The sequence below is a fragment of the Taeniopygia guttata genome, chromosome 29 (assembly GCF_048771995.1).
Source record: "Taeniopygia guttata chromosome 29, bTaeGut7.mat, whole genome shotgun sequence".
Lineage (NCBI taxonomy): Eukaryota > Metazoa > Chordata > Aves > Passeriformes > Estrildidae > Taeniopygia > Taeniopygia guttata.
The window spans coordinates 3,083,413-3,110,554 of record NC_133054.1 but is presented as its reverse complement, the minus strand read 5'-3'; the positions used below and the strand labels follow the sequence as shown (position 1 = coordinate 3,110,554).

The window sequence follows — 27,142 nt, the reverse complement described above, 5'->3', positions numbered from 1 at the left end:
TGGTGCTGGGGGGTACCAGGATGGTGTTGGAGGGCTCAGGATGGTTCTGGGGGGGATCAGGATGGTGCTGGGGGGATCAGGATGGTGCCAGGGGATGCCAGAATGATGTCTGGGGGTGCCAGGATGGTGCCAGGGGATACCAGGATGGTGCCAGGGGATACCAGGATGATGTCTGGGGGGTACCAGGATGGTGCTGGGGGGGCTCAGGATGATGTCTGGGGGGATCAGGATGGTGCTGGGGGGTACCAGGATGATGTCTGGGGGTACCAGACTGGTCTTGGAGGGTACCAGGATGGTGTTGGGGGGCTCAGGATGGTGCTGGGGGGGCTCAGGATGGTGCTGGGGGGGCTCAGGATGGTGCTGAGGGGTTCCAGGATGGTGCTGGGGGGTACCAGGATGATGTCTGGGGGGTACCAGGATGGTGTTGGGGGGCTCAGGATGGTGCTGGGGGGTACCAGGATGATGTCTGGGGGGTCAGGATGGTGCCGGGGGGTACCAGGATGGTCTTGGGGGGATCAGGATGGTGCTGGGGGGTACCAGGATGGTGCTGGGGGGTCAGGACAGTGCTGGGGGGCACCGAGGGTGGGCGATGGCTCTGTAGAGGGGGCATTAAAATGCCAGAGGGGCCGGGGTGATACCTGGGGGATGGGTGAGAGGGGAATTGGGGTGAAGCCTGGGGGATGGGGTGAGAGGGGAATCGGGGTGATGCCTGGGGGATGGGGGTGATGCCGGGGGGCAGCAGGAGGATCCTGCGGAGGTTTCGGAGGGCTCCGAGCGATGCTGGAGCGAATCGGGGCCGGGGGTGCTGCCGGGGCGCGGCCGCAGGAAACCCGCCGGGCATCGCCCCCCCCGGCTCTGCCTCCTCCTCCTCCTCCTCCTCCTCCTCATCCTCCTCCTCCTCCCGGCGGCCTGGGCGGGGTTTGGCCCCGGCACCGGGCGATGCTGGAGCCGGAGTGAGCGGCACCGGCCCCCCCTGGCCCCCACCCCGGGGGGGTGCCCGGGCCCCCAGCCATGCCCGCCGGCAGCAACGAGCCCGATGGCATCCTCAGCTACCAGGTGGGGCGGCGGGGGATGCCCGGTGCCCCCGGGGCGGCCGGAGGATGCTCCGCGGCTGCTTCACTGCGGCATTTCCGACCGAGGGGGGAGAGGGGAGGGAGGGGAGGAATCTGCAATGGGGGTGCCAAGGGGGATGAAGGGCATCGGCGTGGGGGGGAGGTGTCTGTGAATTGGGGGGCCGGGGGTGCGGCAGCCCGGCCTCTGATAGGGGGGTGAGAGGGGCTCAAGGTGGGCGCAGGAGGGAGGGGAAGGGGGGAAAGGGTCCTCACCGGGGCCCCCCGGCTCCTCCTCTGCATCTGGATGTGCCTCCCCTCCCTTCTGCCACCCCCCACCCCGAGCGGCCCTTTGGAAAGGAGACAAAGCCACTGTCCCTGCAGAGCCGCGCGTCACCCCGTCACTGTCCCCCCGTCACTGTCCCCCCGTCACTGTCCCGTCACTGTCCCCTCCCTACAGCCCCCCCGTCACTGTCCCCCCATCACTGTCCCCCCATCACTGTCCCCCCCCTCACTACAGCCCCCCCGTCGCTGTCCCCCCGTCACTGTCCCCCCCGTCACTGTCCCCCCGTCACTGTCCCCCCGTCATTGTCCCCCCGTCACTGTCCCCCCGTCATTGTCCCCTCACTACAGCCCCCCCGTCACTGTCCCCCCGTCACAGCCCCCCGTCACTGTCCCCCATCACTGTCCCCTCACTACAGCCCCCCCGTCACTGTCCCCCCGTCACTGTCACCCCGTCACTGTCCCCCCCGTCACTGTCCCCCCCGTCACTGTCCCCCCCGTCACTGTCCCCCCATCATTGTCCCCCCATCACTGTCCCCCCATCACTGTCCCCCCGTCACTGTCCCCCCCTCACTTTCCCCCCCTCACTGTCCCCCTGTCAATGTCCCCCCGTCACTGTCCCCCCATCACTGTCCCCCCGTCACTGTCCCCCCATCACTGTCCCCCCGTCACCGTCCCCCCCGTCACTGTCTGTCCCCTCACTACAGCCCCGCCGTCACTGTCCCCCCGTCACTGTCCCCTCACTACAGCCCCCCAGTCACTGTCCCCCCGTCACTGTCCCCTCACTACAGCCCCCCCGTCACTGTCCCCCCCGTCACTGTCCCCTCACTACAGCCCCCCCGTCACTGTCCCCCCGTCACTGTCCCCTCACTACAGCCCCCCAGTCACTGTCCCCCCCGTCACTGTCCCCTCACTACAGCCCCCCCGTCACTGTCCCCCCGTCACTGTCCCCCCCATCATTGTCCCCCCGTCACTGTTCCCCCCGTCACTGTCCCCCCCGTCACTGTCCCCCTATCACTGTCCCCCCGTCACTGTCCCCTCCCCGTCACTGTCCCCTCCCCGTCACTGTCCCCTCCCCGTCACTGTCCCCCCGTCACTGTCACCCTGTCACTGTCCCCCCTTCCTTTCAGCGTCTCCTTGTCCCTGTCCTTCCCTGTCCCCACCCACAGGACCGGCCCGAGCTGCTCTGGGTGACCACGACAGGCGGGGAATTAATTAATGAGAGGTTGGGAATTAATTAATCTGCCCGACAGTGTGAATGGAGATTCTGTTCCCCCGGCACTGGTGACCATCGTGTCCTGGTGACGCTCGGCTGTCACCAGCGGGTCCCTCCCCAGCCCCATTTTTGGGGGTCCCAGAGCTGTCCCCTCGCACAGTCCCAGCTCAGATCCTGGCCCAGGAGCCAGAGGGTCCCTGGGGGTGACACGGCCCAAGGGACCCCAGTGGGTCAGTTATTAATTAATGATTAATTACACCTCGGGTGAGGCGAGTGACATCAATCCTCCCAGTGCTGCTGGTGGCAGCTCCTGGTGTGCCCTGGGCTGGGGACCAAAGGGGCTCAGGGCTGGTCCTGAGTCTCTGCCTGGGGCTTTTCCTCATCCTCAGTTACCCCAAAACACCCCCAGAGCAGGAGCTTTTCTTTCCTGACCTGAGGAGTTGCAGGGAGTCAGGGAAACTGAGGCAGAACCCCCACAGATCTCTCTAGGGGACACAAAATCACAACAAAATATGAATTTGGAGAGGGGGACAGGACACACTGGGCTCATGACATGGAAATGGGTTTTCCTGCCTTGCTCCAGCCATTCCTGATTTCATTCCTAGCAGCAACAATTCCTTTCAGTCTCCCCAGAAAACAACTTTTGGACAGCCAAAGTGGGTCTTTTCCTTAGAAAACAACAAATTGAAACAACTCTGGCTGCTCTGAAACTCCAGGGCGAGCGGTGCCAAGCTCGGCATCCCCTTTCCAGCCCAGTTTGGATGATTTGATGGTTCCCAGGCAGTTGGCAGTGGAGGAGGTTGGAGAGGGAAGGCTGGTACCCATCCAGGGATCCTGGATTTGGAGCCCTCCCACTTCCTGCTCCATCCCATCCCAACCCCACCACGGCCATAAAGTCTTTAAATCCCCCCGAATGTCCTCGGGGGAACAACCAGCTCCTCCCAGCCCATCTGGGTGGCCGGGCTGGCACTGGGGCAGGTGGAGGGAAGCGATTCCCTCGGTGGGATTTTGTGCCCAGGGAAGGGCGATGGGATGTCGGAGCATCCCTGGACCCACAGGTGCCCACCTGCCCCTCCTAAAGCTCCTGGAGGAGCCTCAATCGCGGTTAATAACCGCAGTGGGGCTCCGAGCTTGGTCCCGGTGGGATTTTCCCTGCCCAGCCCTCGGTGTCACCTTCCCCGGCCGGGTCGGGTGTCACCTTTCCGGGCAGGTGACCTCCGAGGGAGGAGCTCAGCAAAGCAAACGAGTCTGGAGGATGGAGAAGCCGGATTAGCTCAGTTCGGGAATTCAGGCAGAGCTGGAGAGGGAGGAGAGGAAAAATGGGGCTTGTCCGGAGCCTCTGCCCGTGGCAGGACTGGCTCTGGCTGATGAGGGTCCCCAAGGGATCCCAAAGCAAGAATTCCCTGACTTTCTGCAGGAAATTTGGATGGAAATCAGCCCTGCCCATGATGTTTCTTTTCCTGACAGTTTGTACCTCACTTGTTCTTTGGGAATTTGGGTTTAAAATCCACCCGAATGCTGATGTCCTTCCCCTGGCAGGATGTGGTGTTTTTCACCCCATTCCACTGAATTTTCCATAAACCAGAGCTGGATTCTTCCCCTCCACTGTGTTTTCCAAGTGAGCAGAGTTTTGGGGAGTGTAAATAATCCCCAGGTTGGCACCCTGGATTCTGATCCTGTCCCTTTTTGTCTCTGGAGCTGAGGGACACAAGGTGCCACCTTGTCCTGAGGGAATTTGACCCCCTGATCCATCTGGAGTCCCCCAAAATTGGGGATTGACACGAGGATGAAGGAAGGGACCCCAAGGTCACAGCAGCGACGCCGTGATCCTTTTTTGGGAGAATCCCAGGGGCTCTGCTGGGAGCTGTGCACTCCCCCATGGAGGGAAAACTCCCCCAAATCCTTCTGGAGCTTCCCTGGAGTGCAGGAGGGGAGCTTTGACAAAATGTATTTTTGGGGAGAAAGACGCTGCCCATGTCACCAACGGGAGGTTTGAATCTGCCCCTCCCAAATCCCTGTTTGCTCCCGCTGCCACAGGTGTGCTCAAATTTGACATTTTATTAAAATTCCCATTTTAAACTGTGATTTATTGAGCCCTTTCACCCCGTGCCTTTTCCAGGGTTGAGGTTTAGTCCCTTTTGGCAGCTCTGGAGGGAGCAGGGCGCTGGGAAGGGCAGGAGGGTGGTGGTGGATGTCACTGGAAATCATGATCCATTCTTTATTCTCCATTTTCCAATAATCTCATGGCATCGTTATCAATACAAGGGCAGCGTCTGGCCGATGGTGTTGGGAACTTTCCTTACAAATTCCTGCTGTGGTTGCTCTGAGCTGTTTCCCCGGGAGTGGGGGAGCTCTTGCTCCTGGAATTTCATCCACCAGCCCCACCAGTTCCCCCAGTTCCTGCAGGATTTTGCTCCTTTTCCACCCTCAGTTTCAGGAATCAAAATCTGGGTGTGGTTTTTGTTGTTTGAATCATTTTCGGATGGCATCAAGGCGAGGATGAACCTCATCCACTCGATCATTCCAAACCTTCCCTTTGAGCCTTTAAATGAAGAATAATTGGAAAACTGATAGAAAATATGGATTGTTGGGCATTGCAGGGCCTTTGGTTGCACAGTTGTTGGGATTTTGGTCTTCTTGGATTGTCTGGGGGCACAGGGAAGGGGAAGGTGAGCAGTGGTGGTGTCTTGCCTTTAGCATTTGAAGCATAAAAGAATAATGGGATTTTTTGGGTTGGAAAACCATTGGACCATCCCGCTCCACCCCTCTGCCATGGACAGGGATACTTCCCACGAGCTCAGGCTGCTCAGAAATCTCAATTAAAAGATGGGAAATGCTGTTTTCCATGGAGAATTCTCACCAAGGGGAGCCCAGGCCTCTGCAGGACCTTTGGAGGTCATTGGTGGCCATGTCCTGTGGCCAAGAGCCACCCAGGGAGTCCTGGAGGTGGGACCAAAAGTGGCTCTTTTCCCCCAGCTTGGAAATCCCTGTGTGTTTTTTCTTTTTAAAGAAATGAACCACAAAAACAAAGCACGCAGTTGAGTATTTTTGGGTCTGAAATGCCCAAATTTGGGTCTGAAGTCCCTCTCCCCCCATAGGAACCCTTCCAGACTCCCATCGTGTACAACACAGATGGGTTTATTTGGGATTGGGAAAAGAACCTTCCACAAATCCTTGTTTTTTGGGCTGTGCCTGGAGGAGAAGCCGTGATCCTCATGGAATGGGGGATGGACAGGGAGGGTGGAGGGAGCTCCACAGACCCATTCCCAAATTTTCACTTCTTCTCCTCATTAGAGACACGACGAGGAGGCCGTGATTGACCAGGGCAGGACGAGCAATGTGGTCAACATCCACTATGAGAAGGAGGAGCTGGAAGGTGAGATCCTGCTGGGATCCTGCTGGGATCCTCCTGGAGAGGCCACCAGGTCCTGGGAAAAAGTCCCTGCAATGTCCCTTGCCTGGTGTCACATCAAGAGCAGCAAAACCTGTTGTAGTTCTTGATTAAACATCAAATTATTGATTTATTTTTTTAATGTGATGGCTTTTAAAGCCCTGGCGGAGGCCCCGCTGTGAAATGTGTCCGTGGGGTTGGATAATTCCCATCTGCTTTTCTCACAGCAGCTGCTCCTGGCTTGGAGAGGGCAGGAGAATCATCTGATGTGGTGCAGATTCCCTGTTTTCCTCCTGGAGTTCATCATCATGGGGTTCCTTTGATCTTTCCTAGTCCCCTTCTGGCATAAAAAGATTTCAAAACTATAATTATTGTATTATTTCCTGCTTAATGAGTAAATCTGAGGGTTGGTGGTGGTGTTGGTGGTGTTGGCAGCTGGAATTTGAGAAGGGTTTTGGTGCTTTCAGGGCACATTTAGGTAACCCCCAGACCATCCCTTTATGTGAAGGTTGAGTAAAACACGCTTGGAAAAAAGGACAAAAGGACATTTCAAAACTATAATTATTGTATTATTTCCTGCTTAATGAGTAAATCTGAGGGTTGTTGGTGATGTTGGTGGTGTTGGCAGCTGGAATTTGAGAAGGGTTTTGGTGCTTTCAGGACACATTCAGGTAACCCCCAGACCATCCCTTTATGTGAAGGTTGAGTAAAACAGGCTTGGAAAAAAGGACAAAAGGACATTTCAAAACTATAATTATTGTATTATTTCCTGCTTAATGGGTAAATCTGAGGGTTGTTGGTGATGTTGGTGGTGTTGGCAGCTGGAATTTGAGAAGGGTTTTGGTGCTTTCAGGGCACATTCAGGTAACCCCCAGACCATCCCTTTATGTGAAGGTTGAGTAAAACACGCTTGGAAAAAAGGACAAAAGGACATTTCAAAACTATAATTATTGTATTATTTCCTGCTTAATGGGTAAATCTGAGGGTTGTTGGTGGTGTTGGCAGCTGGAATTTGAGAAGGGTTTTGGTGCTTTCAGGGCACATTTAGGTAACCCCCAGACCATCCCTTTATTGAAGGTTGAGTAAAACAGGCTTGGAAAAAAGGACAAAAGGACATTTCAAAACTATAATTATTGTATTATTTCCTGCTTAATGAGTAAATCTGAGGGTTGTTGGTGATGTTGGCAGCTGGAATTTGAGAAGGGTTTTGGTGCTTTCAGGACACATTTAGGTAACCCCCAGACCATCCCTTTATTGAAGGTTGAGTAAAACAGGCTTGGAAAAAAGGACAAAAGGACATTTCAAAACTATAATTATTGTATTATTTCCTGCTTAATGAGTAAATCTGAGGGTTGTTGGTGGTGTTGGCAGCTGGAATTTGAGAAGGGTTTTGGTGCTTTCAGGGCACATTCAGGTAACCCCCAGACCATCCCTTAATGTGAAGGTTGAGTAAAACAAGCTTGGAAAAAAGGACAAAAGGACATTTCAAAACTATAATTATTGTATTATTTCCTGCTTAATGGGTAAATCTGAGGGTTGGTGGTGGTGTTGGCAGCTGGAATTTGAGAAGGGTTTTGGTGCTTTCAGGGCACATTTAGGTAACCTCCAGACCATCCTTTTATGTGAAGGTTGAGTAAAACACGCTTGGAAAAAAGGACAAAAGGACATTTCAAAACTATAATTATTGTATTATTTCCTGCTTAATGGGTAAATCTGAGGGTTGTTGGTGATGTTGGTGGTGTTGGCAGCTGGAATTTGAGAAGGGTTTTGGTGCTTTCGGGGCACATTTAGGTAACCCCCAGACCATCCCTTTATGTGAAGGTTGAATAAAACACACTTGGAAAAAAGGACAAAAGGACATTTCAAAACTATAATTATTGTATTATTTCCTGCTTAATGAGTAAATCTGAGGGTTGTTGGTGATGTTGGTGGTGTTGGCAGCTGGAATTTGAGAAGGGTTTTGGTGCTTTCAGGGCACATTCAGGTAACCCCCAGACCATCCCTTTATGTGAAGGTTGAGTAAAACACACTTGGAAAAAAGGACAAAAGGACATTTCAAAACTATAATTATTGTATTATTTCCTGCTTAATGGGTAAATCTGAGGGTTGTTGGTGATGTTGGTGGTGTTGGCAGCTGGAATTTGAGAAGGGTTTTGGTGCTTTCAGGGCACATTTAGGTAACCTCCAGACCATCCTTTTATGTGAAGGTTGAGTAAAACACACTTGGAAAAAAGGACAAAAGGACATTTCAAAACTATAATTATTGTATTATTTCCTGCTTAATGAGTAAATCTGAGGGTTGTTGGTGATGCTGGTGGTGTTGGCAGCTGGAATTTGAGAAGGGTTTTGGTGCTTTCAGGGCACATTTAGGTAACCCCCAGACCATCCCTTTATTGAAGGTTGAGGCTTGGAAAAAAGGACAAGTCTGGGAAAGGCAGGGATCCACTGAAATTTGCATTAAGGGAAGTTGCTGTGGGGTTTTTGGGGTGTCCTGTGTGGGATTTTGGGGGTCCCTTGCGCTGAGGGGCTTCTCTGGCTCTGTGGCCTCCTCCTGGCTGAGCCACCACGCAGTGATGATCGTTGCCACCATCCCCGTTCCCCAGGCCACCGGACCCTGTACGTGGGCGTGCGGATGCCGCTGGTGCGCCAGGGCCACCGGCACCACCGCGCCCACAGCCAGAAGCACCGGAAACGGGAGCGGGAGAAGGAGCCGGGCCCCGTGGAGCAGGGATACCACTGTAAGTCCTGCTGGGGTGGCACTTCCCAGCCAGGTCCCTGTGGATGCTTTGTGTGGCTGTTTTACAGAGAAAAAGTGTTTTTTTTTTTAAGCAAGATTCCCTTTTCCCCAAACTTTTCTCTGGTTTTGGAGTTAAATCCGTAATGGATTTAGGGGTGTAAAACTGGAGGAAAGCAGCTCATCCTTATGGAGCTTGGGATGGTGGCTCCACCTTCCCTGTGGCTCTGTGAGGACCCAGAGAGATCTGTGGGAGAGGGGCCAGCCCAGCGTTTATGGATGGACTGGTCCCAGTGTGATGCCACTGGAATGTCCAGGATGGATCCAGGCTCATAATGGGATGGGGAATCTCCTCCTGTCCCCAGACACCCCATCCCAGCGTGTCCAGTTCATCCTGGGCACGGAGGAGGACGAGCAGCATGTCCCCCACGACTTGTTCACGGAGCTGGACGAGATCTGCATGAAGGAGGGGGAAGATGCCGAGTGGAAGGAGACAGCCAGGTAAGTAAATCCCTGGGATTTGGGAATGGCAGGAAGCTGTGGCAGGAGGGGTTTGGGTTGGACACCGGGACAAGGATCTTCCCCTGCTGGAACAGCTCCCCAGGGAATGGTCACAGCCCCAAGGCTGCCAGAGCTCCAGGAGCGTTTGGACAAAGCTCTGTGGGACAGGGTGGGATTTTGGGGTGTCTGGGCAGGGCCGGGGATTGGACTTGATGATCTTTGTTGGGAGATTCCATGGTTCTAGAGGTCAGGGAATGCTTGAACATTGGGGTTTGGGGATTAGTGGAATTTTCGGGGTTATCCCGGGCCAGAAGTTGGACTTGATGGTCCTTGTGTGTCCCTTCAAATTCCAGAGTTTCCACGATACTGTGGTCCTCATGGGTCCCTTCCACCTCTGGATATTCCCTGATTCCATGTTTCCAGAGGTCAGGGACAGCTCTAAGGGGGATTGTTGGGGTGTCCTGCACGGGGCAGGGGTTGCACTCTGTGATCCTGGTGGGTCCCTTCCAGCTGAGGATATTCCAGGATTCCGTGATCCCTGCTGCGGTGGCACCACAGAATTTCCCAGCTGGAGAAATCTCCTCCAGCCACTCCGTGGCTTTATCCGAGGGGCTGTAGGGCTGGAGCTGTTTTTTCTCTGTCTGATCCCAAACCTACAGGTGGCTGAAGTTTGAGGAGGACGTGGAGGATGGAGGCGAGCGCTGGAGCAAACCCTACGTGGCCACGCTGTCCCTGCACAGCCTCTTCGAGCTGCGCAGCTGCATCATCAACGGGACGGTGCTGCTGGACGTGCGCGCCACCAGCGTGGAGGACATCGCCGGTACCGGGGCGAATTCCCGGGAAATCCTGCCCCGGGGATCCCGGGATGCCAGCGGGGTTCGGCCGTGCCGCTCCTGCTGCAATGGGGGGTCTGTGGAAAGGGAGTTTTGGGTTAGAGAGAGACTGGAGCAAAAAAAAGGAGAATATTCTGTGGTAAAAGGAGAATATTCTGCAGCAAAAAGGAGAATATTCTGCGATAATAAGGAGAATATTCTGCAGTAAAAGGAGATTATTCTGCAATAAAAAGGAGAATATTCTGCAGTAAAAAGGAGAATATTCTGCAATAAAAAGGAGAATATTCTGCAGTAAAAGTAGAATATTCTGCAGCAAAAAGGAGAATATTCTGCAGCAAGAAGGAGAATATTCTGCAGTAAAAGGGAGATTATTCTGCAGTAAAAGGGAGATTATTCTGCAATAAAAAGTAGAATATTCTGCAGTAAAAGTAGAATATTCTGCAGTAAAAGTAGAATATTCTGCAGCAAAAAGGAGAATATTCTGCAGTAAAAGTAGAATATTCTGCAGCACAAAGGAGAATATTCTGCAGTAAAAGGGAGATTATTCTGCAATAAAAAGGAGAATATTCTGCAGCAAAAAGTAGAATATTCTGCAGTAAAAGGGAGAATATTCTGCAATAAAAAGGAGAATATTCTGCAGCAAAAGGGAGAATATTCTGCAATAAAAAGGAAAATATTCTGCAGTAAAAGGGAGATTATTCTGCAATAAAAAGTAGAATATTCTGCAGCAAAAAGGAGAATATTCTGCAGTAAAAGGGAGAATATTCTGCAGTAAAAGGGAGATTATTCTGCAACAAAAAGGAGAATATTCTGCAGTAAAAGGGAGAATATTCTGCAGTAAAAGGGAGATTATTCTGCAGTAAAAGGGAGATTATTCTGCAATAAAAAGTAGAATATTCTGCAGCAAAAAGGAGAATATTCTGCAGTAAAAGGGAGAATATTCTGCAACAAAAAGGAGAATATTCTGCAGCAAAAAGGAGAATATTCTGCAGCAAAAAGGAGAATATTCTGCAGCAAAAGGGAGATTATTCTGCAATAAAAAGTAGAATATTCTGCAGTAAAAGTAGAATATTCTGCAGCACAAAGGAGAATATTCTGCAGTAAAAGTAGAAGATTCTTCAGTAAAAGTAGAATATTCTGCAGCAAAAAGGAGAATATTCTGCAGTAAAAGGGAGAATATTCTGCAATAATAAGGAGAATATTCTGCAACAAAAAGGAGAATATTCTGCAATAAAAAGTAGAATATTCTGCAGTAAAAGTAGAATATTCTGCAGTAAAAGGGAGATTATTCTGCAATAAAAAGTAGAATATTCTGCAGCAAAAAGGAGAATATTCTGCAGTAAAAAGGAGAATATTCTGCAGTAAAAGGGAGATTATTCTGCAATAAAAAGGAGAATATTCTGCAGCAAAAAGTAGAATATTCTGCAGCAAAAGGGAGAATTCTCTGTAGCAAAGGAGAATGTCCTGCACATTTGTGAGTATTTCAGACCTGGCTCTGCGGCTCTCCCTAAGATCTGACCCTCGTTCAATATTGACTCTTTCCAAGCCATTTCCTCACATTACATTGATTTCATTCCCCTCCACGCTCTGGGGTTCAGGGCTTTGAAGGCTCTGGCAGGGCAGGTCCATGCTCTGACCTCGTGTCCCTGTCCCACCCAGACCTGATCCTGGCCCAGCAGGAGCCGTCCCCGGAGTTCGACGAGCGCACGCGGGCCAAGGTTCGGGAGGTGCTGCTGAAGAAGCACCACCACCAGAACGAGAGGAAAAGGAACAACCTCCTGCCCATCGTGCGCTCCTTTGCAGATGTCAGCAAGAAACAGGACCTTCACCTGCTTGAGAAGCCAGGTGAGGTTCCGCGGGGTTTGGAGACAGGTGAGGTTCCGTGGGGTTTGGAGCCAGGTGAGGTTCAGTGGGCATGGAACCAGGTGAGGTTCTGCGGGGTTTGGAGCCAGGTGAGGTTAGGTGGGCATGGAACCAGGTGAGGTTCCGCGGGGTTTGGAGCCAGGTGAGGTTCCGCGGGGTTTGGAGCCAGGTGAGGTTCTGTGGGATTTGGAACCAGGTGAGGTTCTGTGTGGTTTGGAGCCAGGTGAGGTTCTGTGGGGTTTGGAGCCAGGTGAGGTTCCGTGGGCATGGAACCAGGTGAGGTTCTGTGGGATTTGGATCTAGGTGAGGTTCCGTGGGATTTGGAGCCAGGTGAGGTTCTGTGGGGTTTGGAGCCAGGTGAGGTTCTGTGGGATTTGGAGCCAGGTGAGGTTCTGTGGGCATGGAACCAGGTGAGGTTCTGTGGGATTTGGATCCAGGTGAGGTTCTGTGGGATTTGGATCTAGGTGAGGTTCTGTGGGATTTGGATCCAGGTGAGGTTCTGTGGGATTTGGAGCCAGGTGAGGTTCTGTGTGGTTTGGAGCCAGGTGAGGGTCCTTCAGGGCTTAGAGCCTGATGAGGTTTCTGCCAGGCTTTAGCACCAGCTGGAGGTTTCTGCCAGGCTTTACCACACGGTGAAGGGATTTAGCACCAGGTGAGGGCTCCTGCGAGTTTCCAGCACTAGGTGAGGGTTTCTGGAGGAGATTGTCACTGGGTGAAGGTCTCTGTCAGATTTGGCACCAGCTGAAGGTTTCTATCAGGATGTGGTACCAAATGGAGTTTTCTCCTGGACTTTGCACTGGTGAAGTTTTCTCCCAAGGCTTTAGCACCAGGTGAGTTCTTCTGCCTGTCTTTAGCCTGAGATGAAGGTTTGTCCAGGGATTTGACACCAGGTGACGGTTTCTTCAGGCTTTGGCACCAGATGGGGGTTTCTGGGTGACTTTGTCCCCATTAGACTTGTTCTGGCAAATAACAAACACCCCAACTCCTCCTTTCCTCCCTTTCTGAGCTTTTTCTCTTTCCTCCCAGCCCAAACCCTCACCCCTCATCCTTCTCCTACCACTGCAGAAGCTAAAAATGGGGTGACCCCTGAGACCAGTGCCATGGACCTGAGCAAGGTGAGACCCCTGCACCTCTCCCACTCCTCCAGGGGCATGAGAGAGACCCTGGGGGACCCTGAGGGCTTCGTTTTTGGGGGGCTCCCTGAGAATGGCTGGTCCTGCCCAGGCGGAGCTGCACTTCATGAAGAAGATTCCCAGTGGAGCAGAGGCGTCCAACGTGCTGGTGGGAGAGCTGGATTTCCTCCACCAGCCCCTCGTGGCCTTTGTCCGCCTGACCCCGGCCGTGCTCCTGTCAGGAATGACAGAAGTTCCCATCCCAACAAGGTCTGAAGGAGAAACACAAAGTTTTATTTAAAAACCCCCAAACCCACCTGAAATTGTCCCACAGTTTGGGGCCCAAGGGAACAAGTGGTTGCTGCATGTTTCTCCCATTCTGCTCCTCACCTTCCTCCCTTCCCTGCTGGATCTTTGAAACCTAATTTCAGTGAAATTGGCCCCAAAATGAGATTTGTGATTGGTTTTGGTGAGCAATTCAACCCATAGAGGAGGTGGGGACCCAACGTGTTTCCCCTCGAGGTCCCAGGGATTTCCCTGGCTGCTCTTGGAGTGAAGCCATGTTCCTCTCTCACAGTTTGGTTTTCCTTGCCCAGGTTCCTCTTTGTTCTGCTGGGGCCAGGAGGAAAAGCCCATCAGTACCATGAGATTGGCAGGTCCATGGCCACCACCATGACGGATGAGGTGTGATGAGATAGGGGGGACCTCTGGGTCACTTTTGGGGTTCTTCACCATTCCCTATCCCTGGGGCAGTGAGAAAGAGGATTTGCTGTCCCAGCCCTTCATTTGCACCCCCAAACCAGACAGATTTACATCCCCCCAAATCCTGGGGCCTGAAATCCCCTCTGGGTGCATCCTACACCCCATCCTTCCCTACGGGGTACCCAGGACATTGTCCCCAGTGGTGGCATCACCCGGGCCAGAAGAACTTCTCCCCTTCAAGCCAACGCCTTCAGTGTGGCCATGGGGGGCAGGGCTGAAATCCCACCCGGGATTCATCCTGCACCTCATCCTCCCCACATCCAGGGCTGGCACCATCCCAGGGGTGGCATTGCCAGGGTGGTAGAACTTCTCCTCAAAGCTGTGAGGGATGGTGACCTCACGGAGGAGATGATTACAAGCACCACAATGCCCAGATTTTTCCTCGTTGGGGGAAATTTCCATCTGCCATTTCCAGCAGGAGATCTGGGGAAAATGATCCTGCCACAGCCAAAGGGGAGCTGCCAGGTGAGGACACCTGGGGTAGGTTGTGCTCTCACCTGGGGGTCTCCTCTGGGCAGGTTTTCCACGACGTTGCCTACAAAGCCAAGGACCGAGCTGACCTCGTGGCTGGCATCGACGAGTTCCTGGATCAGGTCACGGTGCTGCCACCAGGAGAGTGGGACCCATCCATCCGGATTGAGCCCCCCAAAAACGTCCCCTCCCAGGTGGGTGCTGCAAGGGGGACGGGCACCACAACACCCCAAATCCTGGTAAACTTGGAATTCCCAGTTTGGCACAGTCACACCCAGGCCAGGAGCACAACAAGCTGGTCGCTGATAAAACACCTGAAAAAATACCTGTTTTGAGCTGAATTCCGTGTTCACAGGAAAAAAGGAAGATGCCAGGAGCTCTGGATGAGAGTTCTTCCCACAGCAAACCGGAGAAACACAGTGGTCCTGAACTGGAGCGGACTGGGAGGTGGGAGCTTTCCTGGTTTGGGGCCTTCTTCTGCTTTGCCCCCAAAATCTGAGCAGGGACTTCCCCTTCCAGCAGCTTTTGGGGTCACCTGGTTCAGTGAAAGGGCTGCACGTTGCCACATTGGTCCCCTGGGCTGGGCAGGGGGGACACCTGGGTAGGTGGGCCCAGCACCTGCACCCCACTGGGATTTCCTCCCCCTGGGGTGGGGCAGGTCCGGAAACACTTCCAGGTGAAAGATTTTCTGCCCAAAGGAATCCAAACGAGAACAGCCTGGTTTCCCTCCCTCCTGCAGGCTCTTTGGAGGTCTGGTGCTGGACGTGAAGCGCAAGGCGCCATGGTTCTGGAGCGACTTCCAGGACGGTCTGAGCCTGCAGTGCCTGGCGTCCTTCCTCTTCCTCTACTGTGCCTGCATGTCCCCCGTCATCACCTTCGGGGGGCTGCTGGGGGAGGCAACCCACGGCCACATTGTGAGCTCCTCTCTCTGTAAGGGAGGGGGAAGCGCCCCAAATGAACCCCCCATGGCTGGTGGGAAGTGTCCCTGCTCGTGGGGAGTGTTTGGAGCCCAAACCAGCCCCTGCCAACCCAACCCATTGGTCCCTTGGACTGGTGGGAAGTGTCCCTGCTCGTGGGGAGCATTTAGAGCCCAAACCAGCCCCTGCCAACCCAACCCATTGGTCCCTTGGACTGGTGGGAAGTGTCCCTGCTCGTGGGGAGTGTTTGGAGCCCAAACCAGCCCCTGCCAACCCAACCCATCGGTCCCTTGGACTGGTGGGAAGTGTCCCTGCTCGTGGGGAATGTTTGGAGCTCAAACCAGCCCCTGCCAACCCAACCCATCGGTCCCTTCCAACCCAATCCTCTCCATGAACTTTGAAATCTCTTAGCTGCTGTTTGGGTTTTTGGGGAGGCTTTTATCCCTAATGATTTATTTAATCCCTGCTGCCTCTCCTCCCTGCCAGAGTGCCATGGAGTCACTGCTGGGAGCATCCATGACAGGCGTGGTTTATTCTCTCTTTGCTGGCCAGCCCCTCACCATCCTCGGCAGTACTGGACCCGTCCTGGTCTTTGAGAAGATTCTCTACAAATTCTGCAAGTGAGATGTTTATCTTCTGTTCTTTTGGGGAAAAGATTTTTTCTTTTTTTTTGGGCAGACGGAAGATGTTTTTATTCTCATTTTCTCATTGGGAATTGTCAGATTTAAGTTGTTTGCTGGGTCACAGAGGTCTCCTGCTGCTGCTGTCGTGCAGGAAGGGTGAGAGTCCTTGGGCTTGTGGGTCATCTGGGGTTTTTGGCTTGGGGTCATTTCGAGAATTTAGGCTTAAAATGAAGCAGTGGGAGGAGAAGTAACCAGAGGCTCCTGATGGATGCCCAAGGAAGGTGAGACAAATTACTCTGGTTTGGGACCTTGACAGAGGGTTTGTTTTCCACCGAGTACAAAACTTTTAAGCTTGGTTTTTGCTGGAAAAATAAATAGATTTTGCCCAAATATCCATGTAGTTCAATTGGAATATTATGAGTTTTGGGGATTTTATTGAACAAATGGGAGCTTTTCCTGGGAAATAGCTCTTTTCTATGACAGTCCTTTCATCTTGGTGACTTTGGTGAGGGATGAACCCCTCTCACCAGAATTAAACTTCTCATTCGCCCCCAAGCTGACTGTGGATGACTGGGGCAAACGCAGCTGGTTTTGGTGTCAGGGCTCTAAAGGACATGGGAAAACTTTCCACAACCTAAATCAGCCTTCAAGGCATTAAGACAATGTTAATTAATGCTAATTAAACACTTGGCTTCTCCACCCACACCCTGCAACCTCAAGGACGTGGAAACCTCAATTACCACCTGCAACCTCCACACCCTCCCCCGTTGCTCCTAATTTTCTCTGGAGAAAGGCTCAGCTGCGAGGTCTGTGCTGGCCTTTCCCCAGGAGTTTTTGTGGTTTGCCAGGGAATACACGCTCTCCTATCTGTCCCTGCGGACGTGCATCGGGCTCTGGACCGCGTTCTTCTGCGTGGTGCTGGTGGCCACGGACGCCAGCAGCCTGGTGTGCTACATCACCCGCTTCACCGAGGAGGCCTTCGCCTCCCTCATCTGCATCATCTTCATCTACGAGGCCCTGGAGAAGCTGAGCCACCTGCGGGAGACCTTCCCCGTGCACATGCACAGCAAACTGGACCTCCTCACCATCTATTAGTGGGTGTTCTCCTCCTCCCCCCACAGCAGGTGCCTCCGGGCTTGTCCCAGCGCTGTTCCCTCAGCCCTGTCCTGGTTTCCCTCCTCCAGCTGTAAGTGTGAGCCCCCGGCTCATCCCAGCAACGAGACCCTGGGGTTCTGGCGGAGCAACGGGATCAACGTGTCGGGAATCACCTGGGGAAACCTCACAGTGACCGTAAGTGCCCTGGGCCACCACTTCCTCAGGGGCGTTCACAAGTGCCAAAGCCACCATCTTCAGGTGACTTTGGGCTTCAAAGTGCTCTGAGAAGTCCCTGCTTAAACCTCGTGAGTACTTTTAACCTGTTTGGTCTTCGGAAGGAGAGTCCAGGGGTGTCCAGCCCCACTGCTCCAGCTCACTCTGTCCCCAGCTTGGGGATAAGAACTGTCCCCCTCAGCCGGGCTGTGGGACCTCGATCAAGGTTAAGGGAGTGCTTTGATTCCTGGAGCGTTTGAAGGACTGATGTTCCTGCCTGAAGGCAGTGATTGGCTCCCTTAATTGGTTCCTAATGACTCCAGGCCCTGCTGTCTGCAGGGTCTCACATAAATTTGCATGTCTGAGCAGCCCCACAGGGATTGTCCCTGGAAGCAGAGCTCAGGTGTGGGACTGGAGCTCTCTGGGACATCTCCAGCCCCTTTTGGCTTTGTCCTGAGAGCCCCGACTGCAAAGGGATGTTTTGGCTCTTTTTCCCCCATGGTTGTCCCAGCCTCCTTCCCTGGTCCCTCTTTATCCTCAAATTTCCAGCTTTTCTGTCCCCTCCAGTGTATTCCTCAGCCCTGGTGGAGTGGAGGACTTGCCGTAGGTCCGTGGTGTCCCACCACATCCCGTCTCTGCTCCCCTCTGTGTAGTTCCAGTCCATGTGTCACTTGTTCACCTGCTGCTGCCCATATTTGCATTATATAAATATATGAATATTTATATATAGACCACCCACATATTTATATTAATATACTATAATAATATATGTATATACGTATATTTATTTATAGATATAAATATTTACATATTTATAATATACAGATATATTTATAATATATTGATATATTCATATTTATAACTTCTGTGGCAGCTGCGGGGTCACAGATCTTGCACCAAGACACTCAAACTCCCTGTTATCCTGGTTTTCCTCCGTGTCCTGATGCTCTGTTTTTCCAGGAATGTCGCTCTTTGCATGGGGAGTTCCACGGACCTGCCTGTGGACACAACGGCCCCTACGCGCCCAATGTTCTCTTCTGGTGCTGCATCCTCTTCTTCTCCACCTTTGTCCTGTCGAGTTTGTTGAAGAAGTTTAAAACCAGCCGTTACTTCCCAACCAGAGTAGGTGGAAGGTGGTGGCCTGGGACAGATTCCATGCTCCTTTCCCAAAATGCCATTTCTGGAGCACTGAAGGATTGGCCACCGCTCAGTCAGGCTGGGAAACGCTGACCTCAGATGTCCCTCCCTCGTTTCCATGAGTGCAGAGAGGTTGTAGCATTCCCCACCTGCCTCACAACCTGTTCCAGAGCCACGCTTTTTGGCTCAGGCAGTGGGAAATCAGCTCTTCCAAAGTTATTTATTTCTTTTCCCCTTCTGAGCATCATTTTCTGGAGTGGCATTCGAATGAGGAGTTGCCATGGAAAAACAGGAATGAATGATGCCTCAGTGCCTTATTCCCATTTTACCCAGAAGTGTGGTACCTTTCCTTATTTTTAGTATTTTTTGTTAATGTCTGAATTAAAATTTGAATTTTCCCCCTAATTAAACTCTTTCTACTGTCCCACACCAGATCCTCAGATCTCCAACATGGCAGCAACATGCACCCAGGGGAGTTGGCTGCATGTCCCTGGAGTGGAGGGATTGTAGGGGTTAACCAGTGCAAACACTGTGGATGTCCCCAGGTTTCCTGGCCCCTCTCAGCCCCGGTTTCTTGCCCCAGGTCCGATCCACAGTGAGTGACTTTGCTGTGTTCCTCACCATTGTCATCATGGTGCTCATCGACCTTGGGATCGGGATCCCGTCCCCCAAGCTCCACGTCCCCCATGTGTTCAAGGTAACGGGGTTGGGGATTGGTGGGAAAGGCTTTTGGCACCTTGGGTGCCACCGGGTGATGTCCAGGCAGGGCTGGAGGAGGTGTTGGTGGTGGAACCATCTCCTCTTTGATGTCCAAGTGCATTGATTCCCCATGGACATCAGGGTACAGCCCCAAAACCAGACACTGGACAGGAGAATCATCTCCAGCAGGACAGGGCTGGGCTGCAGGAGCTGCTGGTGGTGTGAGCATCTCCTCTGCCACATCCAAGTGCATCAATTCCTTCCTGTTTTTTGGGAAGACAGCCCCAAAACCAGGGGAGAGGGGACTCTGGGACTGACAACACTGGCACTGTGAAGTTCCCTGGGAGAGGGTGACATGAAGCCAGGGCTGGGAAATGCTTGGACACAGAGATGGAGGGGAATGGAGGCCAGGGAAGGGTTTGGGCTGGGAGCTGATCCCCCCCTGTGCTGCAGCCCACCAGGGATGACCGTGGGTGGCTCATCAGCCCCATTGGGCCCAACCCGTGGTGGACGGTGTTGGCCGCGCTCATCCCCGCCCTGCTCTGCACCATCCTCATCTTCATGGACCAGCAGATCACGGCCGTCATCGTCAACAGGAAGGAGCACAGGCTGAAGGTGAGGGGCTGCAGGGGCCACCCCCTCCTCACCCCGCTCGGGCTGCGGGGCTGGGACCAGCTCCTGTCCCAAACACTTTGGGAAGGTTTGGGATAACACCAGGCTGTGGCAGGAGCTCTCCTGGACACAGGGAGGGGATGGCAACTTTTGGGAATAGGAAGTGAATATTGGAGTGTAGAAAGGTGTTTTTTTTCCAAATATCAGTGGCAGCTGGAGAAGGGATCTCAATGTGATCCAGGGATCACTCAGAGCCATGTCCTACCAGCAAGTGGTGGGAATTTTTTTATGAATGAAAAAAAAAGAAAATTTAAAAATGATTTCTGAGAAGCAGAGATGGTACAAACCCTCCAGACCCATTTTGTCTGATCTCGCTGGATTTTTGTGCAAGACGACAAATCCACATTTGGTTCTAGTTCTTATTTCAAATCTTATTTAAATTTTCCAGAAGTTGTGCTTGAGCAGGGTTTGAGTCCCACCCGTGGCGTTGTCCTGGTCCCTGAGGGATGCTCCTGTTCCATTTTTGCTCCCCAGAAAGGCTGCGGGTACCACCTGGACCTGTTCATGGTGGCCGTGATGCTCGGGGTGTGCTCGGTGATGGGGCTGCCCTGGTTCGTGGCCGCCACGGTCCTGTCCATCACCCACGTCAACAGCCTCAAAGTGGAGTCCGACTGCTCCGCGCCGGGCGAGCAGCCCAAGTTCCTGGGGATCCGGGAGCAGAGAGTCACTGGCCTGATGATCTTTGTGCTCATGGGCTGCTCCGTTTTCTTCACCTCCGTGCTCAAGGTGAGAGCGGGATGGAAACCCCCTGCTGACCCACAGGGGTTTGGAGGGGATGTAAAATTCGGGGACAGGATAGGAACCAGCCTCGGAGACTTCCCAGCCCTTCAAACCCAGCTTGGGGCGCTCAAACCAAGCAAACAAGACAAATCTCTTAATTCCCAGGTGTCCTCCAGACCCTTTGTAGTGAGAGGGATCCTGGCTGGATCCCACCAAAGCTGGTCCACCCCTGCCTTTCCCAGCTGGATTGGAGAGAAAATAGACCAAAGGTTCATGGCTTGAGATAAGGACAGGGACAGATCCCTCATCAGTCATGATCATGGGAAAACAGGCTGGAATTAGGGCTATTAATTGAATTTATTACTGGGAAAATCATCCTTTCCCTTTCCCTTTCCTGGGAGACAGGAATGGGGGTTTCAGTCAGGCCATCCCAGCTTGTTCTGGCTGCTCTTCAGGGAGAGGAGCCAAAGCCCTTCCCCATCAGTCCCTCCCCGGGGAGGCAGTTCTCCAGGAACTTCTCCAGTCTTCTCCAGGAACTTCTCTAGTCTTCTCCAGGAACTTCTCCAGTCTTCTCCAGGAACTTCTCCAGTCTTCTCCAGGAACTACGGAGGCCATCCCTCCTCCCCAAACATGGCCACGCAAACTCTACACATCCACCCCCGCTTTGGGTTAGAATTCAGCATTTTCAGACAAGCAGGACTTTATTGGCTGAAATTCACTCCCCCAAGAGCCTCGTAAGAGCCATTGCCAGGAGCTGAACCCTCAGAGTTCTCCCCACAGGCCCTCCTGCCTGTTCTTCCCACCAAACAATCCCAGCTCCAGGCTCAAGGGAGACACAATCCCAGCTCCAGGCTCAAAGGAGACACAATCCCAGCTCCAGGAGCTCCAGGCTCAAAGCAGACCCATCTTTGAGCCATCTCCAGGCTCAAAGCAGACATCACTTCCATCCATTCCCACAATAATTTTTTGAGATAATTTTTACCCCCACAGGAGGTCTCAGATAGGTGAAATAAAATCCCCTCTTTGTCTCCAACCTCTCTAGAATAGAAGATTATTCTGATGAAATGAATCAAAAGATCAGCCTGACACAGAGAACAAAATCTGTGCTGGATAAAATTCAGCATGGGAAATCTGGGAATCTTCAGGCAGTACCTGAGAAAGGAGTGGTGAAAGAGAGTGGCAATGCTGGAAATGAAATTTAAAGCCATTAATTATTGCATTTTTCCCCCCAGTTTATCCCGATGCCAGTGCTTTATGGGGTCTTTCTGTACATGGGGGTCTCGTCACTCCGAGGAATCCAGGTATGTACGGCTGCTCCAGGGAATGTCCTCTCCTTGAAGACCTTGGGATGGGCAAAAATGTCTCTGAGAGCAGGAAATTCAAATGGTTTTTGTCAGGGACTGATGGTGGAGGCTCAGGAAGATTTTTAGGGCTGGGAGGGCCCAGCTCAGCACTGGGAGGGGCCCAATTCAGCACTGGGAGGGCCCAGTTCAGCACTGGGAGGGCCAGTTCAGCACTGGGAGAGCCAGTTTAGCACTGGGAGAACCCCAGTTCAGCGCTCTCTGTTTCAGGCTTTACGACAGGTTGGTGTTTGGTGGTGGGGGATTGGCAGAATTCAGCGTGAAGGGAAGGAAATTCCACTGGTGGGAATCTTTGCTGGGGGATTCCCTGGGCCAGGAGATGCTGACAAGAGAAAACCCTGGAATAATTCGGAATTTGGTGGGCAAAGCCAGGTGGTTTTTGCATGGAGTGAAGGGAAAACAGGTGCTGCTCCCAGGAGGAACAGAAGGGGATCCCGGATTTCTCCTTGCTCCTAAAATCTCCACATCTCAGCAGCTGCAGGAGCTGTGGCAGTGCTCCCTTTTCCCTGCAGTTCTTCGACCGCCTGAAGCTGTTCTGGATGCCGGCCAAGCACCAGCCCGATTTCATCTACCTGCGCCACGTGCCCCTGCGCAAGGTGCACCTCTTCACCCTCATCCAGCTGCTCTGCCTCGTGCTGCTCTGGGCCATCAAAGCTTCTCGTGCTGCCATCATCTTCCCCATGATGGTGAGAGACGGTGGAGACAGTGTTCCTGGTGTTCCCAGTATCCCCAGTGTTCCCAGTGTTCCTGGTTGTCTTGGTTTGAAAAGCCAGGTGTCTGCTGAGGGAGGCAGGAGTCTCCCCTGAAATGCAAAATGTAAACGCCTCCCTCCAAATTTTTATTATTTTGAAATTAAGGGGCTCTCAGGCAAAGATATGGAAGCAAGAATAACAGTTCTTTAGTAGGGAGGAAAATAAAAATAAAATTTTAAAAAGCAGCACTACAAAACAGCCCTGCCAGAGTCAGAAATGCCCTGAGCCCTGTGGGGCAGGGAGGTGGCAGCAGCCCCATCACAGGGGGGAGTTTTCCTCTGGAGCTCCAGGGCTGGGGGAGATGGGCCTGGGCTCCTCTGGGAATGCAGTGGGAAGAAAGCTGCTCCTCTGGGAATGCAGTGGGCAAAGGCTGCTGTGCTGTTCCCAGGTCAGATTGTATCCAGGTAGGAATGCTCGATTGTATCCAAGTAGGAATTCTCGGCTCCTCCCCTGGGTGGAGCATCTCGCAGTGGGATGATGGAATTTTCTCAGCCATGCAAGGACACTCACTGGCCATGAACAGAAGATAATTAATAATGAATGACCTGTTAACAGAAGAGATCTCCTGGAGGGAGGATTGGTTGTGGAAGAGATAAATAAAAACTGCCCCATGAACAGATGATAACTGCCCAATTAACAGGAGATAACTGCCCAATTAACGGGAGATAACTGCCACACCTGTAACAGCTGGCAAAGAGAATACACACTTACCTTGCAATCCAGGACACCCGCGTTCCCAGTATTCCTGGTGTTCCCAGTATTCCCAGTGCTCCTGGTGCCCCTTGGTGCTCCCAGTGCTCGCAGCCCTGGAGGGATGGGAAGCACCATCTCCAGCCTCACCCATCTTCCTTTTCCTTCCTGAAGGTTTTGGCTCTCGTTTTTGTCCGGAAAGTGATGGATTTCTGCTTCTCCAAGCGGGAGCTCAGCTTCCTGGATGACCTCATGCCAGAAAGCAAGAAGAAGAAGTTGGACGATGCCAAAAATGAAGCCAAAGAAGAGGAGGTAACACCAGGGGCTGGGAATCTCCTCTGGGCTGTGAGATTCCCTGTTCCTGTCACAGCTCATCCTTAGATCATGGAATTGTGGGGCCATGGAATGGGTTGGGTGGGGCTGGACATTAAAATGCACCCAGTGCCACCCCTGCTGTGGGCAGGGACATCTCCCACTATCCCAGGGTGCTTCAAGCTCACCCAGCTTTGGGAATCCACAGCTCCTCTGGGCAGCAGCTGTTGGGGAACACCAGAACTAAATCAAACAGATCGGATCCCATGTTCTGAACATTTTTCCCTAAATTTTGAGAGTTTCACACTTGAACAGAGACATCATTATCATTTTTAAGTGACCCTTATAATAAAAATAATTATTATATTTCTGTGAGGGTTTGCTCCCAGCAGTGTTACTAATCCCAAACACACCCACAGGGGAATGTCTTTTCCTGCTCCTAAAGGAGCTGTGGCTCAGAGGAGAGGGCAGCACGCCAGGATTTTACTAGAATTTCTTTTATCCCCTCTTGGATCAAGGAGAGAGAACTCGACCCGTCTCTTTTCAGGAGTCCCAGAAAATGATGGAAGCAGCTGCTGCGAATTCTGTTCAGCTGAAGCTGGGCAAGACCAGCAGGGTGGACACCCCAAAGCCCAGCAGTGACAGGTAAAGACCCCCTAGGTCAGGACCCCCGGCAGGATCAGTGGGAAGTGTCTGGCTCAGGTTTCTCCACTTGCAGATTTATCCCCAGTCATATTAGTGGGAAAATCCCAATTTACTGGCAATTTAGGAGGTGATGGCAGAGTCTGACCCCACACAGTGACTACATAATTCCTGTTTTATCCCAAAACTACCTCACCAGTGGCTTTCTGGGATCTGGAGACCCTCCTGCTCCCACCTGAGAGGTCACAGGGGGAAACACTGGCTGTGGGTCTGCAACTCCAGGGCTTGATTCCCAAAATTCCTCATCCAGCCAAACCATCCTCAGCAGCTGAGCTCTGGTTTTCCAGGCCCTCCTCTTCCTCTGGCTGCTGCCAATGCTCCTGGTGGGATCAGACCCATCCTTATGGAAAACCGTGTGGAATATTCCTTGCAGGGCTGATCCTTCCGAGATCAACATTTCGGACGAGATGTCCAAGACCACGGTGTGGAAGGCTCTGACCATGAAGACAGAAACGCTCTGAAGCTGGGAGGAAGGAGGTAAAGGCTCAGCTGTGGCGTGGCCTTTGTGGGGACAGCACGTGCCCACGGCCTCCCTGCCTCTGGCCGGGGCACATTCCTGGGAACAGGCAGCAGGACCACGGCACCGGCTCCTCTCTGCAGGGAAGTGTGATCCCTGGAATCCTGGGATCAGACTGGGACCTTACCTCCAGAGAGGCTTTGAGTGGCTGGAGGCATCTCCAGAGCTTGGAGTGGAGCTGGAGAAGGGCTGGAGCAGCGGGAGGAGGGTCTGGAGAGCTCCTGAGGTAGCTGGAAAGGGGCTCAGCCTGGAGAAAAGAGGCTCAGGGAGGACCTTGTGACTCTGCACAGCTCCTGACAGGAGGGGACAGCTGTGGGGGTTCAGAATCTGCTCCCAGAATGGACAGGAGGGGAGGGAATGGCCTCAGGTTGACCAGGGAAGGTTCAGGTTGGATACTGGGGAAAATTCCTTCATGGAAAGGTTGTCCAAGCCTTGGTGGAGCCATCAATCCTGGAAGAGTTCCTTAAACTTGGATGTGGCACCTGGGGACATGGCCAGTGGTGAACATGGTGGTTGACGGTTGGATTTGATGATCTTAAACACCTTTTCCAACCTGAACAATTCCACGGATCTCTGATTCTGGGTCTTCCACTGATGTTACCTCCCCCTTTTCCCTCCTTTCCCTCCATCCCCACGTAGGCGCCTCGACGCCGCCGTCAAGGAGCAGGGATGTGACTCAGGGATGTGCCAAGGCAGACACGGAGGAGCGGCTCCTTCCCACCCGAGGGGTCCCATAAAGCCATGCAGAGTTTCCCGTTCCCCGGGCTGCTGCGTCCCGGGGATCCGTGTTGTCCAGCCTCGTGTGTCCTCGTGTGCGTGTGTTGTGCAGTGGTGGAGGCTCCGCTACCGCTTCCCATCAGTTCTATTTTTTTAATCTCGAATTCCTCCTCTCCTTCCTCTTTTTTTTTAATTTTTTTTTTTTTCCAAATAAAAACTCTGAATGTACAAAACCATTCCCTGCTTGATCTGGCGCCTTCTCCTTCCTTACAGCTGGGGTTTTGGTCTGGTTTGGGATCCTCCTCTGGATAACTTCTGTCTCTTACTGTCTCAGAAATTGGGGTGAACCACCCCTGAGCACTTGGGATAACACAAAGGAAAAAAATTTGCTCCCTATGCTCCATTTTCCCATCTTTTTTGAGAGTGATTTTTGGGCTCTGCCACCAGCCTGAAAGCAGTAAAATCCAGAAACGTCCCTTTTTAGTCAGCTCTAAAATGACCGTAAGGGAAGCTTAAAAATAAAATCCCTGGATTTTGGTGGTGGGAGCAGCTAGGTGAGATGTGGAGCTTTGCACCCCCAGAATCCCAGCCCTTGTTCCTTCACTTCTCTTCCTGTCACCTCCCTGGACTCTGGTTTTTCCTTCACCCGTGTCCTTGCAAAGCCTCTTTGGGGCCGGCAGGGAGCTGGGAATGCCTTTTCCTCCGGGAGGGGCGAAGCTCCTGAAGCTCTCCCCACATTTCTGGGGGCTTGGGGGGCTCTGGTGTCCCCCTGGGCTGTGTGGAGCTGGGAAGAGAGGACATTGCAGAGGAAAAAGGAGGAACATGCTCCAGCCTCTTGGAATATGCAGCTGGGACAGGAGCATGAGCTCATCCCACCCATCTGGGAGCCTTTTCCTGCACGAATCCACCCCAAAAGGACGATGGTTGGGGAAAAGAAGATGCGGAATTTCTCTGTAAGGATGGAGGGCAGAACTCCCTCAGATTTAATGGATGGGGGTTTGGGAAGGGGAGTTCACTCCTGCCAGCCCACCATGGGCAGTGGCAGAGCAGGAAAAGCAGCTTTGGCCTTCAGGAAGGAGAGGAGGGGAAAAATGAAGTAAATTGGAGAAACAGAAAGTTGGGATGGGTGGGATCCTACACTTGGACAAGTTTGGTTTTTCTGGTTTCTTTTTCTCTCTGGGAATAGAGAGACAGGGCTGGGGAAGGAAGGAAGGAAGGAAGGAAGGAAGGAAGGAAGGAAGGAAGGAAGGAAGGAAGGAAGGAAGGAAGGAAGGAAGGAAGGAAGGAAGGAAGGAAGGAAGGAAGGAAGGAAGGAAGGAAGGAAGGAAGGAAGGGCTCCATATTTTGGGAGGATTTCATATTTCCTTGTGCAGGGGAAAGCAACACAGAGAGAAAACCTTCCTGAAATGGTTCCTGGAGCTGCTTTAGGAATAAACCCGAAATATCTTTGGAATGACCCAGAAAGTGAAATCTGACATCAATCCCCTCCCACTTCCCCCAGGGCCTTCCAGACTATTCCCAAAAGGAAATCCATGGGAATGGGGACGACAAAGGCTGTAAACAGGGAATAAATCAATAAATCAAACAGGGAATAAACCAGGTTCTTTGTGTTGTTTTTGTGCTCTCTGTGAAAATTCTGGAGTTGTTTCTCTTTCTGAGAGGTGGAAATAATTTTATTTATTTTATCCCAAGGGAGTTTGGGAACGCCGTGGGCTGGAAATAAAACCAAGGGAGGGAATTTTTAATTTAAAAAAAAGATTTTATTTTTAGAATTATATTATTCTAAAATTAATTTATCTTT

At 52.5% G+C, this 27,142-nt stretch overlaps 1 protein-coding gene across 1 annotated transcript; it reads left to right on the top strand.

The window, feature by feature from the left end:
- The first annotated feature begins 886 nt into the window (after positions 1–886).
- Positions 887–25,577, top strand: SLC4A8 (solute carrier family 4 member 8). Its single transcript, XM_072919515.1, has 25 exons — positions 887–1,056; positions 5,842–5,923; positions 8,542–8,676; positions 9,038–9,173; positions 9,833–9,993; positions 11,666–11,851; positions 12,896–12,984; positions 13,094–13,251; positions 13,578–13,665; positions 14,262–14,408; positions 14,570–14,661; positions 14,954–15,128; positions 15,618–15,751; positions 16,603–16,848; positions 16,939–17,044; positions 18,023–18,184; positions 18,783–18,896; positions 19,352–19,513; positions 20,045–20,296; positions 21,523–21,591; positions 22,164–22,337; positions 23,268–23,405; positions 23,953–24,050; positions 24,481–24,584; positions 25,264–25,577. The coding sequence occupies exons 1-24, from the start codon at positions 1,012–1,014 to the stop codon at positions 24,566–24,568; spliced, it is 3,237 nt and encodes a 1,078-aa protein (XP_072775616.1). The 5' UTR covers positions 887–1,011; the 3' UTR covers positions 24,569–24,584; positions 25,264–25,577.
- Positions 25,578–27,142: the final 1,565 nt, after the last annotated feature.